Genomic DNA, 19,192 nt, shown 5'->3' on the forward strand with positions numbered 1-19,192 from the left:
TAGAGCAGGGGTGGGGAACCTGTGGACTTGGGGCCACAAGTCAAATGGCCTCACTTGAAGACCTAGAGGGCCGCATGTGGCCTCAAGGTCACAGGTTCTCCACCCCTGGGTTAGAGTATGTTTTTCCCATCCAAGTCCTTGGGCCCCTGAAAATTTATTCATGGATCTTTGGACCCTAGATTAAGAGCTTCTAATCTAACCCGTTCATTTTACAGATAAGGAAAAAAAGTGATAGAAGTTGTGGCCTGCTCAAGATCACACAGATCGGAAGTGAGAAAGGCAGGATTTGAACTCGGATCCTCCAACTCTCAAGTCTGTTGCTCTTTTTCCCACACTGCACCACCACTCACTGAGCTGTGTGCCTGTTTCTCTTCTTCCAGATAGTAGTGACAGTGAACTGGAGCTCTCTGCTGTTCGCCACCAGCCAGAGGGGTTGGACCAACTCCAGGCTCAGACCAAGTTCACCAAGAAGGAGCTGCAGTCTCTGTATAGAGGATTCAAAAATGTGAGTATCTCTTGGGTTGTAGTGGGGAAGGAAGGTCATAGTCATAGTCTGTATCTCTAGATCTCCGGGGGTGGGCTATGGATCTGACGATGACTCTCTCTGTAGTAACCTCTGAGTTAGGTCAAGAAAGTGGCTGTGAGTAACTCAAGAGGCATGAAGTGAGAGGCACAGCCCAGTGAGGCAGCATCAGAGTTGAATTCAGCATGTTCCATAACCAGCCCTAGTGTTTCTGTTGCCATTGGCTGCAACTCACTTGGCTCTCATTTCTAACATTGATGCATTGGGTTATATGGTTTGTGGAGGGCCATCTCCCCTTCTCATGGCTCAGGTCTTTTCTTAGCCATAGAAGAAGGGGTGATTGGGAGGACAAAGCAATTTGGAAAGGGGAGACCAATCACGGCACCACCATTTCTCCCCCTGCCCCACAGTCCTTTCCTCAGAGCTGAATGAAATGAAAACTTCTTAGATGGCCAAGAGGTTATTACCGAAAGAGAAAAAGAAAGGGGAGGAAAGAAGGTGGCATATGATGAGACTCCATATATAGGATGAGGCATGATAGGGTGGTCTGGGACAAAAAAGGCTGGAGAACTGCCATCTGCTTTCCTTGGGTTTGGGGAGTGGGGGCTGTGGACCATGTCACTAAGAAGGGTGACTCTTTGTTGTAGGAATGTCCCACTGGCTTGGTGGATGAAGACACCTTCAAGCTCATCTACTCCCAGTTTTTCCCTCAGGGAGGTGAGTTTTCCAGTTATGAACCTGTCATTTCGCCAATCAAGAAGGAAGATTGGCATCATTAGTCCCTCCTCCCATTTCCATTCCCCTAGGTGCTAAAGGCCCATTCACCCTTCAGTTTCATGTCTCCAAGGTTAACAGCAAGGTAGCTGAGCAAATTCACCCCTTCATCCTTCCCTCGCCTTGACATCTACAGCAAGGGCTGACTGAGGATTCAGGGCATATTCTGGGGCCAGTGCTGACCTGTTGGCACATTGCTCACTGGAAGCATATAAAAGCTACCCCCTCCATGTGCAATTCTCTCAATTTAGGCATCCATGGAGGTGAGAGAAATGTTGTAGCTGTCGGTTTTAAAGCACCTTGCCTGACACCAGAGTCTTGCACTCCACTCTCCAGAGGGCTCTAAATTCTTTCTACCATCATGCATCATGCTCCAGGCTGTGAAGCATCCCTTCCCCTGGGCATGCCCAATATAACTATTCCTGGTGGGAGCAAGGCAAGGGGGTGGGAGGCCTCTTGGCAGGTCCCTGGCACTCAACACCAGCCCTCTCCCTCTGTCTGTCCCTGCAGATGCCACCACATATGCACATTTCCTCTTCAATGCCTTTGATGCAGATGGGAATGGGGCCATTCACTTTGAGGTAGGTCCCTTGTTCCTGCTTTCCTTAGTTTGCTTGGCTGTGGCTCTGGAGGGATTTCTGGTCTTGCTCCTTCCCCCTAGGCTTCCTTCCTCTCTCTTGTGAAAGAATGCAACTAATTCTCTGTTGCCTCTCCCCTCAAGAGGCATTTCTCAGATACTGTCCCCAGCAATAGTTGGTCATTTCCAAGGTAGCAGTCTTAGAGTCAGGAATTTCATCTCAGCCACTTGGTGGCCAGGCACTATATTAAGCATTAGGGATGTAAAGACAAAAGTGAAACAGCCTCTGCACTCAAGGACCTTACATTCTACTGGCCCACAAACTTAAGCTTTCAGAGCCTCAGTTTCCTCATCTGTAAAATGGATTAGTAATAGCTTGTCCCACTAAGTAACTAGTTAGTAAGTTGAGTGCTGGGCCTCGAGTCAGGAAGATCTGAGTTTGAATCCAGTCACTTATTAATTGTGTAATCCTGGGCAAGTCACTAAACCTCTGTGTGCCTCAGTTTCCTCAACTATAAAATGGGGATGATAGCAGCATTCACTTCCCAGCGTTGTTGAAAGCATCAAATGAGATATTTGTTAAGTAGTAGGTGCTTAATAAATACTTATTCCCTTCCTTCTTCCCCTCCTAATAACTACCTCACAAGGTTTTTGTGAAGAATGTGTTTTGCAAACTTTAAAGCGCTACAGTTATCCCTTCCCCATTGTGACTTTCCTCATCGTGGTTTTGATATATTGAGGGTTGGCATAAGAAATTAAATAGAAAGCTTGGGAGGAGTTTTGTGGGAGCCCTAGATGACATGTGAAGGCCAGCAGATGACACAGAAAATGTTTAAAAACTCAGAAATTTATGCATAAGTAAAAATGAATAAAATTTATTAATTTAATTTTAATTTAATCAATTTAATTAAAATGCATAAAAATGCATAAGGTATATGAATAGTATTGTATAATACCAACATTTTTTATCTTTTAATACTATAATAATTCAGACTTCCTCTCTGGTATGAAGGAAGGGCCAAAAAATTTTACATGGATTTTCCATATCACAAGGGCACTGGGCCCCTAGCCCCAGTGATGTGGAAGGGGTAACTGTATGTTATCGGCCACTTTGTCCAATCCAAGGCAGCTTGGATAGGGCTGGCCTAAGAGTCAGGCCCAAGTCCTTACCATACCTTTTTGCCCTTCAAAAGGCATAAATTTCCTATCTGATTATATTTAGATTTTCATTTGAAGAATTTATTCTCCATGGCTTGAGTCCTACTGTTTGACCCTGAGTAATTCTCTGAACTGCTTAGCTCCCCATGCAACTTGCTAAGATGAGAAATTAAAGGGAAGGTTCTGACATTCCATAGTGAAGGAAATTTCTCACTTAGAGCTCCCTGCACCAAAGAAACCAAAAGTTTGGTTAAAAAAAAAACACTAAAGATCAAGAAGCTTGTAAGCCTCTGGTACACTGGACATTTACTGGATCTTAGTGGAGAGAGGGGCAGCCTAGCCACAGTGATCACAATGCATCTACTGAATCAGAACATCCTAGGGCTAAGAAGTCACCTAGGCCAGTGTCTCCCAGCTGTCAGTACCCAGATCTATACTGGTCTGAAGCAAATTCTTCTCCATCTACAAAAATGTTAATACCGAAGGCCCAAACTTTGTTTTTACTTTTTAAAATAATATACTTTAAAAAAACCAAACAAACCCTAAAGCCTTTAATGCCCCTAAAGCTTTCCTTCTAAAAGCTTTATCCTTTATCCTTGCTAGCCTGAGCTGAGGCTGGGGAGGCAGAGCAGCCTGAGGCAGAGAATCTAAATATTTCACACAATATAGGCTGGTTGACAAACACTGATTTTATCCATCTGCCTGCCTCTGGGTAGTGTCATATCTAAGCTATATAAAAGTATATCATTATCTATCTATAGATAGCTATAGTCTGTCTGTCTCTCTGTCTCCATCTGTCTCTGTTTCTTTCCGTCTGTTTCTGTCTTTCTCTGTTTCTTTCTGTCTCTGTGATTTAATGCAGGGGTCAGCAAACTTTGGCTAGTGGAACCAAATCTACAAACCCCTTTCCCCTCTTGTTTTTGCATATCCCAAGTTAAGAATGTTTTTTTTTTTATTTGCAAATGTAAAACCCATTCTTAGCTGGCAGGGCACTACAAAAATAGACTGCACGCACTGGATTTAGCCCTCAGGCTGTAGTTTGTCGACCCTTGATTTAGTGTGTAGAAAACTGGCCTCAGAGCCAGAAAAACCTGAGTTCAAGTCCTGCCTCTGACACATACTGACTCTGTGACCCCTGGGTGAGTCACTTAAACTCAGTGCTGAGGCAACTCCCAAAGACTTAATTTTCACAGAATGTGCTGCCCTGCTTTGGTGGATGAAGTTTCTTCATTTTTGTAGCTGTTCATTTGTTTCAGTTGTGTCCGACTCTTGACCCCATTTGGGGTTTTCTTGGCAAAGCTACTAGAGTGGTTTGCCATTTCCTTCTCCGGCTCATTTTACAGATGAGGAAACTGAGACAAACAGGGTCAAGTGACCTGCCTAGCAGGGTCACACAGCTAGTAAATGTCTTAGGCAGGATTTGAATTCAGGTCTCTCTGAGGTCTCAGAGACCCACTGTGCCACCTAGCTGCCCTTCATTGGGAATTCCCTATACCAGTGGCATCACAGTCCTTAGCCTCTCTATCTTTAGGCACCTCCAAAGGGTATCACATCTCTTCATTCCAGTAACTAGCCACCTTCCAAATCATCATAGATTTAGAAGTGGGCAAGATTGTAGAGATGGTCTAGGGGGGGAAACCTCTTCATGTCATAGCACAGGAAACCGAGGCCCAAAGAAATTGTTACATGCCCAAAGTCACACAGTTAGTAAACAGGAGGAATAGGATTCTCACTGGGAAGAAATCTTTCCTTTTGTCTAACTTAAACCCCTTGACTATCAGCCAGCCCTCTCTGCTCCTCCGTCTCCCTCCCTATCTTGAGGAGCAGGAAGAGGAATTCGGCTGTCTGTTGTTATTACTGTGTTGTTGTGGCCGTTGTCTGAGAAGTCCTCTCACCCCCAACCCACGCAAACCCCAAGGCTTTGCATCAGCCCTAGAGGAGTGGAGATGAATAGGAAGCTGTGTTCTTAAGAAAGGACCTACAGGCCTTACATGGTGTGGGCTCATTCATGTACCTTGTGACCTAGAAGCTTATGATAACAAATGGAATGCAGTCCTCGGCTCATTAGAAATGCTGTCTTTTAAACCATGTTGATAAATTTTTAAATTTGCCAGCTCACTCTAATTTGTTTTCATTGGCCTTCACCCAGAGGACATGTCGAGAAGTAACATCGCTGAAATAATTCTTTCTTTCTCTTTTTTATATTTTTATGGGTGCCTTTGTTTTAAAATCACCATCTTTTATAGATATTCCCTTTCTTACCGACCCCTTGTGAGAAGAAAACAGTTAAGCAAAAATGTCGGAGAGTTTTCAAGATTCCACATCCCTAATCTTCCACCTTTCAGAATCTTTTATTTAGAGCTGGAAGGGCCATCAGAGGTCATCTAGCCCTAACCAGGGGCATGCTAGAGCCAGCTAGAACCTGCTCACTGGAACAGATTGTTAAATTTTCAGTGTGAGCATTTATAACTTGGAAATCCTCAAATGCCACCAATCAGGGCTTAATGTACTGTTTTTTATTGGTCATGTAGACTTAAGAAAGTGATAGAGAAAATGCTAATAATGAAGATTAAACTGAAAAGTGTGTTGTAGTATACTTTTGGAGAGCTGGTTGTTAAAGATTTGCTAGAACACCCCTGAGTCTAACCCTCTCATTTTGAGGAAATAGACCTGGTACAGGTGTGATCCTTACCTAGGATCACATAGCTAGAAAGTAGAAATTGACTCAGGTCCTCTGACTTCAAATCTTCTTTTTACTGGGCCAGCAGTGGCTTTTATAATAACACAGTTCTTTCCTCCAGTTTGCTGTTCTTTTTATTCCTATTACTATAGTCGTTATGTGTATTTTCCTGTTGCTACTTATTTATCAATTCATATAAATCTTCCACAGGGCAGCTATGTGGCACAGTGGATAGAACATTGGGTCTGGAGTCAGGAAGAGTTCAGATCTGGCCTCAGACACTTAACTAGCTGTAGGACCCTGGGCAAGTCAATTGACCCTGTTTGCCTCAGTTTCCTCATCTGTAAAATGAGCTAGAGAAGGAAATGACAAATCACTCCAGTGTCTTTGCCAAGAAAATCCCATGAAGAGTCAGACACGACCGAAAAGCAATTAAACTGAACACGTCTTCCTATGTACCTTTGAATTTCTCATATTTGTTATTTCTTATTGCACAATAGCATTCATTGTAATCATGTACCAGATTATTCATTCATTCTTCTGTTGATAGGTGTCTTCTTTGATCCCTTTTCTTTGCTACTGCATAACAGTTTGAGCATTTTTTTGGAGGGGGCAAGGCAGGGCAATTGGGATTAAGTGACTTGCCCAAGGTTACATAGCTAGTAAGTGTGTCAAGTGTCTGAGGCTGTATTTGAACTCAGGTTCTCCTGACTCCAGGGCCAGTGCTCTATTTACTGTGCCACCAGTTTGAGCATTAAAAAAAAAAAGAGTTTTGTTGATGGGAGGAAACAAGCCTTTTATTTTTTATACCAGTCATTTCCTGAAAAGAGGCAGTGTGGTATGGTGGATAGAGAGGCCCCCTCAAAGTCTGGAAGACCTAGATTTAGTTTGATCTCGGATATGTACTGCCTTGCTGACCCTGGGCAAGTCTCTCACCTCTAGCAGCGCCCTGAACAACTCTAAGGATATAAGCTGTAGAGAAAGTACCAACATGCATCAGTAGAGCCTCTTCCAAGTAGAGGAAAGCGGGCCTGAGTCTGCCTACTCCCCCAGCAAGTGCAGATGGCTTTTTTTCTAGGAGTGTGGCTGAGAACGGGAGATGATAGCTTGAGGGGGTGGCAGGTTTTCAAGGATGGGGGAGACGAGTACATTGGAAGGTAGAATGGAGTAGGGTGGTAGGTGGTGGTCCCTCCGTCATAGGGGACTGCTGTGTTGGGGCTCCAGACTACTTTTTTCATGATCTAAGGAAGGAAAGAAGGAAACAAGCATTTGTTAAGCACCTACTAGGTGCCAGGAGCTGTGCTAAGTGTTTTACAAATATCTCATTTGAGACTCACAAAAACCCTGGGAGGTAGGAGGTAACCATTTTATAGTTGAGAAAACATAGGCAAATAGAGGTTAAATGGCTTATCTTGGTTTGCACAGCTAGTAAATGTCTGAGGGGGGATTTTAACTCACGATTGAACCCAGAGCTCTATCCACTGCACCACTCAGCTGTTCCTAATGTGTTACTCTCCTTCCCCCCACCCCATATTTGTGCTTTAAAAGGAGCATGGAGAGGGCCAGTTCTTAAAACAAAGAAATGAATTGTTCATGGTGAAATTTTAGGTACCAATTAACATTTGGGTGGGTCTGAGCCTTTCAGATCCCACCACTGTCCGAGTAAGACTGCCCTAGATTCAGGATAAAACACAAGCACTGTGTTCAAAGGGTCATCTCACTTGGGGACCAGTGGAATGAAGCCCAGGTTCTGAGTCCTGCCAGGAAATAGAAGCCCGCCCCTAGGAGACAGTACTGGATTGCTCTGCTCGGGGCTCCCACCCCTGGCCAGGCATGGAGGTCTGTTTCAAAGAGGCCCCTGGTTTGGTGGATTCCAGGCCTCTAAAAATAGCTGCAGCTGAAAGCTCAAACCTCATCACAGAGAGGAAAACCTCGCCGAGAGTCTCGGGATCGATACCACCTCAGACTCGGCTTTCTGAGGTTCAAGGGCAGCTAACGGGAAAGAGGCAAAGCCAGCATATTTGACTTGAAAAACCTCGGGATTAGTGGTGGTGTTAATAATAACTATATCGATAATGCTTTAAAACCCTTTTTTAAATATTACTAGCAAGCTCCAGGCGCTCTGGAGGCACTATCACATTACCGTTGAGCGATGCTTGTGAAGTAGAGGGATGAGCCCTGTGCTGTCCTGGGAATCAGAAATCCTCCCTACCAATGTAGGTCAGCACCTTCTCTGCAACTTGTAGGCTTATACAGGTGCCTAGACCGGGTCAAAGGCAGCTAGGTGTTATAGTGGTTAGAGTGCTGGGCCTGGAGTCAGGAAGACCTGAGTTCAAATCCAGCCTCAGACACTCACTAGCAGGTTACTTAACCTTGTTTGCCTCAGTTTCCTTACCTGTAAAATGAGGTGGAGAAGGAATTGAAAACTACTCCAATATCTTTGCCAGGAAACCCCCAAATCGGGTCACAAAGAGTCAGATACAACTGAAAAATGACGGAACAACAACAGAATGTGTTGAACTCACAGCCAGTGATATGCGATGGGAAGGATTTACCCAGAGTCATACAGCCAGCATGTGCCAGATGGGGAATTCAAACCCAGGTCTTCACGGTTCCCTATTCACTACATCATACTGCCTCTGAGAGGCAGTGTGGTATAGTGGATAGATACATCAGTGAAGCAATATAGCATAGTAGATAGCTAGCCTTAGAAGATCTGGGTTAAAGTCCTACCCCTGACACACACTGGCTTTATGATTCTGGGCCAATCTGTCATTGTCTTAGGCAATCTAAGACCATAATAGATAAATTGCAGCAAAGGTGATAACCTGCATTGGTACAGGGACTTTCTGATTGGGATTTCATTCTTTTGTAATTGCAGGACTCTTTCTCCCTCTCCTCCTTCTACTTCTCTCTCTCTCTTCCTCTCTTCCCACCTCTCTTCTCTCTTTTCTCTGTCTGTCTCTGTCTCTGTCTCTCTGTATATATATATATTGCTATAGAATATATATATATATATATATATACATATATATATATTGCTATAGAATATATATATATTCTAACTTCTTGAAGCAACCAATTTAATTTCATTTATGTGATTTAATCTGCAATTTCTTTTGTATTGGGGCATGGTACTTTTAAGAAGCCAAGCTATAAAAAATGATAGACTTTGCCACTGGGAAGGAGTTCTGAGGAAATGAGTTAAAAATAGCTAGAGGCGGATATATTTACATTCCTTCAGTGCAGCAGAGAGGGTCCAGTTGAGACTGGATAAATTAAATTTGTAGTGAACCCAGTTGCCTAATTGCATGATCCCTATCCCCCATGCAATGAAAAGAAGGCTTTTTTTGTAGCATATGAATGAGTAGGAATGGAGAAGGCAGACAGTAAGGGTAACCCAGGATCCGAGTTTGGCCAAACAGGACAGGCAATAGAACAAGGTGGCAAGAGATTCAAGGGTAACTGATAATAAGAGAGAGAAGTAAGGCCAGGGAAGGGGTGATGGAGTGGAAGAACAGAGATGAGCAAAAGCGCTGGGAGTCAGAATAGGCATGAGGAATAGGTTTAGGAGGGGTGAAGCAAAAAGAGAGATGGTAGGGTAGGAGATTGTGGCAGGATGGAGGAATTTCAGAATTCTGGCCCATGGAGCAATAGAAAGATTCCCATGTGACTAAGAAGAAGTGAAGATGATGGTCATGGCAGTTGAGGAAGTTGATGAACTTGGAGGCCAGGGTATCAAGGGGGCATCACTATATATGTTGAAGTCTCCAAGTATAAGGGTAAAGGTTGGAGGAAAGAAGAGGAATGTGAGCTAGGTTCTGAAGTCCTGGAAAAAGGAATGACCTGGAGTATATGACTGAACTGAAGTAGATGATAAAGATGAATGGAATGAGGCTAAAAGAAGAGAAGTTGATGAGTAATGGTGGCAAGAAGACAATTCAGAAAATGAGGGTGTAGCATATACTTACTCCTCCTCCTGTCATAGTTCTTCTGAAGCAGGCACTGTGGAGCTCTTAGAGCTTGGTCAGGCATCGAAAAAACACCAAGGTCATTCATGTCATCCTGGGCCATCGCCGGTAGTCTTGACTTTTGTTCTGCCACTGGACTTAAATGATTCTGGAAGAGAGAAGGAAGCTGATGACTTTGTGCCAATCCAATTCATGCTGAAGTCAAGACATCACCCATTATGTCATTGGTCCTCTTCAAAAATGAAGGACCACCACCACCATCACCACCCCACCACCGCCACCACCACCAACAACAGCAACATGCTGCTTCTAGGAGACAAAAGAAAGGAATCATCCATTACTAAAGGGGAGGCCAGAGCTTCAGTGTTTCCTGGAAAGGGCCAGGGTTCTGTTAGTGCAAGATGTAAGAATGTGTTGTGAAGGTTACAGGGAAGCTTGTTTAATAGTAGAGTGAACATTCAATGGAATGCAATAAAATGGGTGGGTAGAAAATTATATGGAGAGGAAGTCTAAGGTGAATAGGGATGAGGGTATGGGAAAAAGACATTGATTCTGAAATATGGTGATAAGGGAAGTGGGAGTTGGTAATTTGCCCATCGTAGGATAGGGAGTAACTAGTTGATAGGAGCCATTGTACCCTCTAGGGTCATATGGTAACTAAGTACAGAGTTGGTATGGGTCCTCACTGCCTCTGACTCACAAAGGGTCAGGATCTTTTCAAGTTCTGAGATATGCTAAAAACTGAGAAACACGTAGGTGATTGGGTTCCTGGACCTGACCAGATTTATATACAAGGAAGATTAGTCTGACAATAGTATGAAGGTCTGATTAGAGAGAGAAGAGAATAAAGGTGGAAAGATCTGCTAAATCCAGATAGGTGGTAATAGGTGCCTGTACTAAGATGGCAGCCATGAAGAATAGAGAATGGGCAACAGGAGAGATACTGAAGAAGTCGAATTGATGAGGTTTGATATTTGATTAGAAATGAAAAGGGTGTGGCATAAGGAAGAGTCAAAAATAACTCCAAGGTTACAAACATGGGAACCTGGGTTAAAGTGATGCCAAAGACAGAAATAGTAGAGTCAGAAAGAGGCCCAGGCAGGTTTAGGGGAATAGATAGTATTTCTGCTTTTTTGGAGCCTTGTGGAAATGCCATCATAAATTACTGCCTCACTGGGGGAAGCATTTGAGACAGTGAAAATGCCCTTTGTGGGATACAGTAACACTTACATTCATAGTAGCATTTATAAGAAACCTACTATGTGTCAGGCACTGTGCTAGATACTTTACAAATATTATCTCTTTTAATCCTCAGAATAGCCCTGGGAAGTAGGTGCTAATTCTATTTCCATCTTCCAGTTGAGGAAACTGAGACAGCAGATGTTATATGACTTGTCCAAGGGTCACAGAGCTAAAAGTGGTGGAAGTTGGATTTGAACTCGGGTCTTCCTGACTCTAAGACTAAGAGCTCTATCCACTGCACTGCCAAAGCTACCTCTAAAAATAAAACTTAATTCTATGTGAGTGGTAAAGCCCACTAGGACCCTCCTTAACACTCTCCTTTTATTCAGCACATAGTATCATAAGATTATAGAGTTGGAACTGGAAGGAACCTTGGGGTGAATCTAATTCAGCCCCTTCATTTTACGTCTGAAGAAACTAAATCCCAGAAAGATAAGTGACTTATCAAGATCATACGATTATTAAATGACAACATCTGGATTTGAACCCAAGTCCTCTGACTCCAAATCTAGTGCCCTTTCCATTGTGCTACACGCTCCCTGCCAACCAAGCCTACAGAACCCAAATCTCCAAAAAACGAACATGGGACATGGAGATTGATTCACTGGAAATGTACTCATTGAGTACCCAGTCCCAAGGGTCTTATGAGGCTTAGTCTTAACATCAGAAATGTTGAGTTTAGCCTATTTATTTTTACTCTTCCAAGATTCCTTAAAGAAATAAAACTCTCTTATCTGCTGAATGTGGCAGGTTAGGAACTGACCACTGGAATTATTAGCTTTGCAGAAGAGGGTCATGAGCCAGGAACTTAAGCCCCTTCTGGTCTTTGGGCTTTGACATAGTTGTTGATTTCTTGGTAGCAGAGAGAATCCCAGTGTACCGCTGCATGTCTCTTGCAGTCAGAAAAGCAGAATTGATTGAAGACAGAAGAAACAGCTACTGGGCCAAATGAACCCTCAAAAGGTTTGGTAAACAAATGAATAGTGTTAACGAGATGGCAGGAGAACATTTAAACCACTGAAGAGAAAGGAAAAGACATACATCTGTTTTATCTATCATCCTGGGAGATAGGATGGGTAATGGTGCCATTAGAGCTGTTATTTACAAATATTAGCTATATTTTTTTTAAAAATTGATATCATTTGGTTTTACCTCTCCCAAATTTCCCACTATATATTCCTTTCCTCATCTCCTCCCATAGAGCCGTTTCCTACAACAAATAATTTTTTTAAAAGGAAGAAACAAAAAAAAAAGTTTAGCAAAACTAACCAACACATTGAAAAAAGTCTGATTATATACCATGATTCACATCCATAGTCCTCCAACTCTGCAAAGAAGCAAGGGGAAGTGTCTTCTAACATCTCTTCTTTTGAGTCAAGTTTGATCATTATGAAATCATAACATTCAGTTTAATCTATTTTGGTGGTAATGCTGTTCTTTCTTTTTACATTGTTGTAGTTTTATGTATATTGATTCCTTGGCTCTTCTTACTTCACTTTGCATCAGTTTGTGTAAGTCCTTCCATGCTTCTCTGTATTCATCATAGCCATGATTTTTTACAGTGAAGTAATATTCTACTATATTTGTATACCACAATTCATTTAGCCAATCTCCCAACTGATGGACCTCAACTTTGTTTCCAGCTGTTTGCCACCACAAAGGAATATTGCTGCTATACATATTTTGGTGTATGGGGTGGGGTCTTTCTTTTTTTCAATGACTTCCTTGGGGTATATACCTAACAGTGCAATCCCCGGGGCAAAGGCTCCCTAGCCTTTTTTAGTCACTTTTTTTAGTCACTTTCTTTGCATAATTCCAGATTGCTTTCCAGAATGATTGAGCTAATTTAATGTGTTAGTATGTCCATCCTTCCACATGTTCTCTCTAGGATTCATTATTCATATCCTTTGTTCTTTGCCAGTTTGCTACACATGAAGTGAAATCTTAGGGTTGCTTTGATTTGCATTTCCTTAATATTATGATTTAGAGCATTCTTTCGTGTGTTGCTATTGCTTCCAATTCTTCTTTTGAGAATTTTGCTCAGATCTTTTGACTACTTATCTATTGATAAAAGGCTTTTGGTCTTATTTATAGTTAGTTGTCTTTATATCTTTGACATCAGTTGCTTTTTTTTTCCAGTTGATTCTCTTCTTACCCTAGTTGCATTGATTTTGTTTGTGCAGAAGCTTTTCAATTTCACGTAATCAAAAATGTTCTATTTTATCTTTTGCTCTGTCCCTTTTTGATTTAGAATTCCCTTTATCCCTTTTTGGCTTAGAATTCACCTCCCCCCCTAAAAAAAAGCTTTGAAAAATATGTGATCTGTTTCTCTTCTAATTTTGTTTTATGGCATGAGGTTTTTTTTTTTAGTATTTAGATCATAAAATGCTTGCTCAATTGAATAGCCCTGTCTACTAAAGCAGGTCCTGTAAGACCTCTATTCAGCAAACCATTGTTAGCTTAGTTCTAGTTATTATTTGGACCTGAAAATAATAAAAATTGTACTTCCCCCAAATATTCTGTAATCTAGCCTTTTTACATCAGGGTATCATCCTAAATCAGTGTAAATTAGTGAGTTTTGATGAATTTTTATTACTACCAGATAGCATGGAAAATCTGGGTTCAAGACTTACATACTATCTGTGTGATCCTGGGCAAGTTACCTAACCTGTCAAGGTTTCAGGCAACTCTCTAAGATAAGAAATTTCAGAGAAGGTGCTAACCTACATTGGTAGAAAGAACTTCTTCATCTGAGAGCTCCTTATATATGGTACCAGTGAAATCACAGGTCCACTCCCTCATCCCATATTATTGCCAATAATCCCCTATTAACCAAATCCAACTGCCTTTAGCTCAGTGCTCTTTTTTCCTCCATTTTTTGGACAGGATTTTGTGGTGGGTCTCTCAATTTTGCTTCGAGGAACAGTCCATGAGAAGTTGAAATGGGCCTTTAATCTCTATGATATTAATAAGGATGGATACATCACAAAAGAGGTACCTGCTTGCAAGTGGTAAAGAATGGGAGGTGGGCAACAAAGTAATCAAAAACATTTGTATTAGTCACTAGAATGAGGGCAGGTGTAAGGATTCTGGTCTGTGATTGGTCCAGAGTCAAGGTGAGGCAGGTGGTTTGTTTCAAACGTGCAGTTCTACTAATGAAGGAGATTCTCAGCTTTAGAGTCTCAGTTTGGTTCTGAAGCACTGGTTGCTTTGGGTTCTTTTATGGGGTAAGACGGTAGGACTTGTGAATTATTTGGTTTTAGTTCTTAATTCCTTATTCAGCTGATGCCACATTATGGAGATGATTTGATGTTTCTGAAGGCTGTGCCAGAGAAGGGATAAGACCTGCTGGGTCTTCCCAAACTGAAAGGCTTTGAATATGAGCCCAGGGACACTTGGCCTGTCAGCCAAGGACCAGCCTATGTCAAAATTCAAAGCAGCTCATCTCTAAGTTGTCTGCGGGATGATGAATTTTTCAGCCCTAGCACCCCTTGGAGACAGGTAGCATGAATAGAGAACAGGATTTGGAGTCAGAAAGATCTGAGTTCAGATGTTGTCTCTAACATTTAGTAGCTCTGTGACCTAGTTAAGTCACTTAACCTCTCTCAGCCTCAGTTTCCTTGTCTGTTCAATGAGGGGGTTGTATTTGATGGCTTTTAGGGTCACTTCCAGTTCTATATCCCCTAGCCATCTAAGAAGCTACAGAGGACTCACAATCAATTTTGGTGGTGTGCCCCCACCAATCATGGATCCTTGTATTATTGAAGTGGTGTGATATTGACTACTGTAGTGTGATGTGGTAGAAAGAATCCTGAGTTTGAGTCTTGGCTCTGATGTGTTAGTTATATGGCCTTGGGCTTAACCTCTCTAAGCCTCAGTTTCCTTAATTTCAAAATGGGGATAAAAATACTGGCACTACACATCTCATAGGGCACTTAGGAGACTCAAATGAGGGGCTGCATATAAAGCACTAGACACAAAAGCCTCGTTACTACTACTACTTCTGTCAGGCACCTAACTTTGAGGATTCACTCATATATAGAGTGTCTGATATATGGTTCTTGACCTGAATTGAATTGTGCAGTCCCAGAGGCCAGTGGTTTTGGAAGTCTCTCAATCTTAGAACCAGAAGGAACCTTACAGATCAGCCAATCTAACCCCTTTATTTTACAGATGAATTAACTGAGTCCCAGAGAGGTTAGGTGACTTACGATCATATAAGTGGCAGGGTAGGATTTGAAATGAGGTCATCTGACTCCAAATCTCTTTTTTCCTCCCTGTTTTCCTGCACTTCCATAAATGCCAAAGGCCTGCCAGAGTTCTGCCACCTCTGTGTTACCACTGCTTAGGTCTCATCAGCACTTGGAGTTCACAAGGCTTCTGACTCCTAGCCTAGTGTTGGCAATCACCTGGTAGTTCCATAAGGGACACTGCTGGAATAGTTTTAATACCAATGAATTATGAGTACAGAAAGAACACCAAGAACAGGACAGAGAAAAATAGGATTCTGTTCTTTTGTTTACTACCAGGAAGACAGGATAGCCAAGTATACTCCTGGGTATAGGAGAACATAATAGAAGAGCAAATGGCAGAACTGATGATAGGCCATTAGCGGCTGCTTCTTTAAAGGGGCTGTAATTTTCCTAAGAGTCCGCAGGACCCTTGCCATTGTACCTGCTATTGTCCCCTCTGTTGCAGAAAGAAAGTGTGGAATTCTGCAAGTATGGAAGTAAAGAATACTACCAGAAGCATCAGAACAATCCCCAAATGAAGGTCCCTTCTTAGTTCTCCAGACTTCCCATTTCCCCCTCCCCAGTATGTGAGAGCCCTCAGGATGCCCCAGACCTTACGCTACCCTGTTCCCCATTCTAGGAGATGCTGGCCATCATGAAATCCATTTATGACATGATGGGTCGTCACACCTACCCCATCCTGAGGGAAGAAGCCCCATTGGAGCACGTGGAAAGGTTCTTCCAGGTAATGTCCCAGCTCCTGGGAAATGTGATGGAGCCAGAAATCAGAAAACATGGAGAGGAGTGTAAGAGTCTCTCAATTACGGGGCTAAGTTTGTGATTTCTTAGAAAGGATTCCTGAGGAGCCAAAGTCCTGACAAGGTGATAGCAGACATGGTCTGAGACCACCACACGTGAAATGTTTTAGGGAGTTGTTACGTGCTGACACAGAGACTGCTAGTCCCTTCCATCTCTAGCCCCCTTTGCCTTTCTTTCCCAGAGATGGCCCTCAGACTTTGGAAGCAACTCCATGAGAAGCAGTGGGATGTTGAGGAAAGACTACTAACCTGGAAGTTAGGAGCTCTAGGATCCAGCCCCAGCTCCACCATTAAGTATCTGTGTATCCTTAGGCAACTCATTTGGATTCTCTTGGCCCTCATCAGTCAACTCAGAGACTTGGACCTCATGATTTCTAACATCTATGCCAGCTCTAAACAAATTTACAAGTTTTTAAGAATAGGGAGTAGTTTAAAAACTAACTTTTGCTTGAGATGAGAGCAAAAGAGTAGTGAAAAGTAAGCTGAACCATCCAGGTTAGAGATGGAGGTCAGTCACAGTTTTAAGGAAACCTGAGTTCTTATTCCAGTGAAGCTGCTGACTTGCTATAGTATCGCAGGCAAATCTGTTAACCTCTCTGGGGTTCAGATTTCTTAACTGTAAAATAGGAATAATACTACCTGTCTTGACTACCTCAGACAACTACTTTGAAATGTGAAGCCAAATAAGAATTTGTAAAATACAAAAATAAGAGGCATTATTCATATTATCTAGAATTGTTCCTGAGAGAAGGAGACTGAGGAAGATTTGGAAGTTGCAGGAAAGATTGGTGGTGAGGGCAGGAGGTAGGTGGGAGAGAGACCAGAAGAAAGAAAAGAGGGAAAAGGGAAGCATCATTGAACGTTTTACATTGGGATGGGAGGGAGGTGATGGGGAGAATGGCCCAGGAAAGCCCAGGTCCCCAGAGGTTGCCAACAGGATAGTATCTTTTTAAAATTAGTGATATGGTATCCAATACCTGCTTGAAAAATGTTAAATCAGTGACAACTGAAGGATTCAGGCCTGAGGATGTTTTTCAGATAGATGAGTGCCTAAAGCAATGCCTTCATATTGTAGGCACTTAATGAAAGTTTTGAGGAAGGGGGAGAGAGAGAGAAAGAGAGAGAGAGAGAGAGAGAGAGAGAGAGAGAGAGAGAGAGAGGTGAGGAAAGGGAGAGGGAGAGGAGGGGAAGAGAGAGAGAGGGAGGGAGAGAGGGAGGGAGAGAGGGGGGAGGGAGACAGAGACAGAGAGAAAAGAGGGAAAGGGAAAAGAAGGAAAGGGAGGAAGGAAGGAAGGAAGGAAGGAAGGAAGGAAGGAAGGAAGGAAGGAAGACTTGACCAAGTGAGTTTAAGGCATGTAGTTTAAGGCATGATTAGGAGATTGCTCCTAGATTTGACTTGTTTCTAAAGAAGGATATACATGTGTTTCAGAAAATGGACAGGAATCAAGATGGAGTGGTAACCATTGAAGAATTCCTAGAGACTTGTCAAAAGGTGAGCTTCCTTCCCCCTTTAGCCTAGCCAGAAGCATAACAAGATGCTAGGTTCCACTTGCTTAGAAATTTCCCCTTCTGACAATCCTGGGAAATAGAAATATTTTGGGGATTTCTCTTTTCTTCTTCCATATCTTCTCCACCTCTATCTTTCCTTTGGGAAGGTTTCAGGGCATCTTGCTTAGTCCTGGGTCCTCAGAAAGACTCTATCCTGTCCCCTCTCCTCCCAAGAGACATTAATAATCAACTCTTAGGCAGGGAGATGACTTAGGACTGTTGTGATTCTCTTAGGACTTCAATAGGAGTCTAAACTCTCAGAGCTCAGGCTAAGTGAGAACAGCCTAGAAAGTCTAGTTACATACATTGTTTAAGTCTGAGTCTATTCCTGGCCCTCACCTAGCTTGGGTTCATCTATTTGGAGTCATTTCCTGGAATCCTTTTGAGAGTCTTGCAAGCCTAGCATTTCCTCCTGGCCCATTGCTATTGCCCCTGCCCGTGCCTCTGCACCAAAATCCTGACATCATAGTTTCCAGATCCTCCGTTCATACTCTTGGGTAAAGAAAAGGTTGGTATATAGGCTCAGACAGAGTTCCTTTGAGTGCAGTGGTTTATTTGTGACTGTGACCTTTGGGAGATTGGACAGATCTTTGGAGAAAAGGTCACCAGAAGCCTCTCTCCCAATCAATATCAACTGGCCTCAAAACCTCTTCCAGCCAGGCAGCCCCTCCCCTCCTCACATGACCCAGTAAACTCTAAACTCCTTTTTAATCTATGTTTTCTCATGATGAAATTATGTTTAATTACCTAATCACTGTCATCATTTTTGTAACTGTTCCTAGAATCTGTTTACAATGAATTCTACTGTCATGCTGGATAGCTCCTAACAATGTCCCCTCTTCACTTTTTTCTTTCTTACTCCAAATAGGATGAAAACATCATGAGTTCCATGCAGTTATTTGAGAACGTGATATAGAAGGGAGAAGCATTCAGTTGCCACGCTCCCCAGCCTCTGCCTCAGAAGGCCACCTTCATACTGACAGGCGCCACCATCACAAGAAACTTTTTTTTTTTTTACTAATTTACAAAAAAAGAAGAAAAAAACCAACAAAAGTTTAAAAGTTTGCTACACACATACACAAGATTCCCCTAGGCTTGAAGAGGGAGAGAAAGAGACAGAAGGAGAGAAGAAGAAAGAGAGAGAGAGAGAGAGAGAGAGAGAGAGAGAGAGAGAGAGAGAGAGAGAGAGAGAGAGAGAAAGATCTGGGCTGAGTATCACATGTACCAACTTCTCTCCTACTAGGAAGACTAGAAGATGGTATCTTGTGGGTAATAGAGTGCCATCTATCCAGTCCACTTCCCCAAGGGGAACCAATGTCTCAGGGACTGGGTGAAATCTACACATTTCCAAAAGGAATCTGTAGTACCTTCTGCCTGATTAGGGAGGTGTTCCCCAATTTCATCGGACAACTGGGTTTTACCAGGAAAAGGGCTTGAATTCCCACAGAGGACAGACAGCACAGTCATTAAAGGAGGCCTTCACTTCTTTTCCTGAGGCCAACAGTTCCTCTGCAGCCCTTAGAGGACATGGGATTAAGTTCACACAACCCTTTTCCAGTCTTGCAGCTCTTGAGACAAAATTGACGACTCTGCAGTAATGGGTCAAAGCTACTCACAGAGCTCTCTCCTCTTTTTCCTAATTAGGATAGTATCAAAGAGCTGTTAGGTG

General features: G+C 42.7%; 1 protein-coding gene across 1 annotated transcript in view; it reads left to right on the top strand.

The window, feature by feature from the left end:
• KCNIP3 (potassium voltage-gated channel interacting protein 3) overlaps window positions 1–18,537 on the top strand; it is a gene marked incomplete at its 5' end in the record, with an annotated part of 85,529 nt that extends 66,992 nt beyond the window's left edge. The window contains 7 exons of the mRNA XM_036749983.1: window positions 381–505; window positions 1,171–1,240; window positions 1,808–1,878; window positions 13,812–13,919; window positions 15,798–15,902; window positions 17,405–17,467; window positions 18,392–18,537. Of these exons, the coding sequence (XP_036605878.1) occupies window positions 381–505; window positions 1,171–1,240; window positions 1,808–1,878; window positions 13,812–13,919; window positions 15,798–15,902; window positions 17,405–17,467; window positions 18,392–18,439 (590 nt within the window). The remainder of the gene's footprint in view (window positions 1–380; window positions 506–1,170; window positions 1,241–1,807; window positions 1,879–13,811; window positions 13,920–15,797; window positions 15,903–17,404; window positions 17,468–18,391) is intronic.
• Window positions 18,538–19,192: the final 655 nt, after the last annotated feature.

The sequence above is a fragment of the Trichosurus vulpecula genome, chromosome 3 (genome assembly GCF_011100635.1).
Source record: "Trichosurus vulpecula isolate mTriVul1 chromosome 3, mTriVul1.pri, whole genome shotgun sequence".
NCBI classification, from domain to species: domain Eukaryota; kingdom Metazoa; phylum Chordata; class Mammalia; order Diprotodontia; family Phalangeridae; genus Trichosurus; species Trichosurus vulpecula.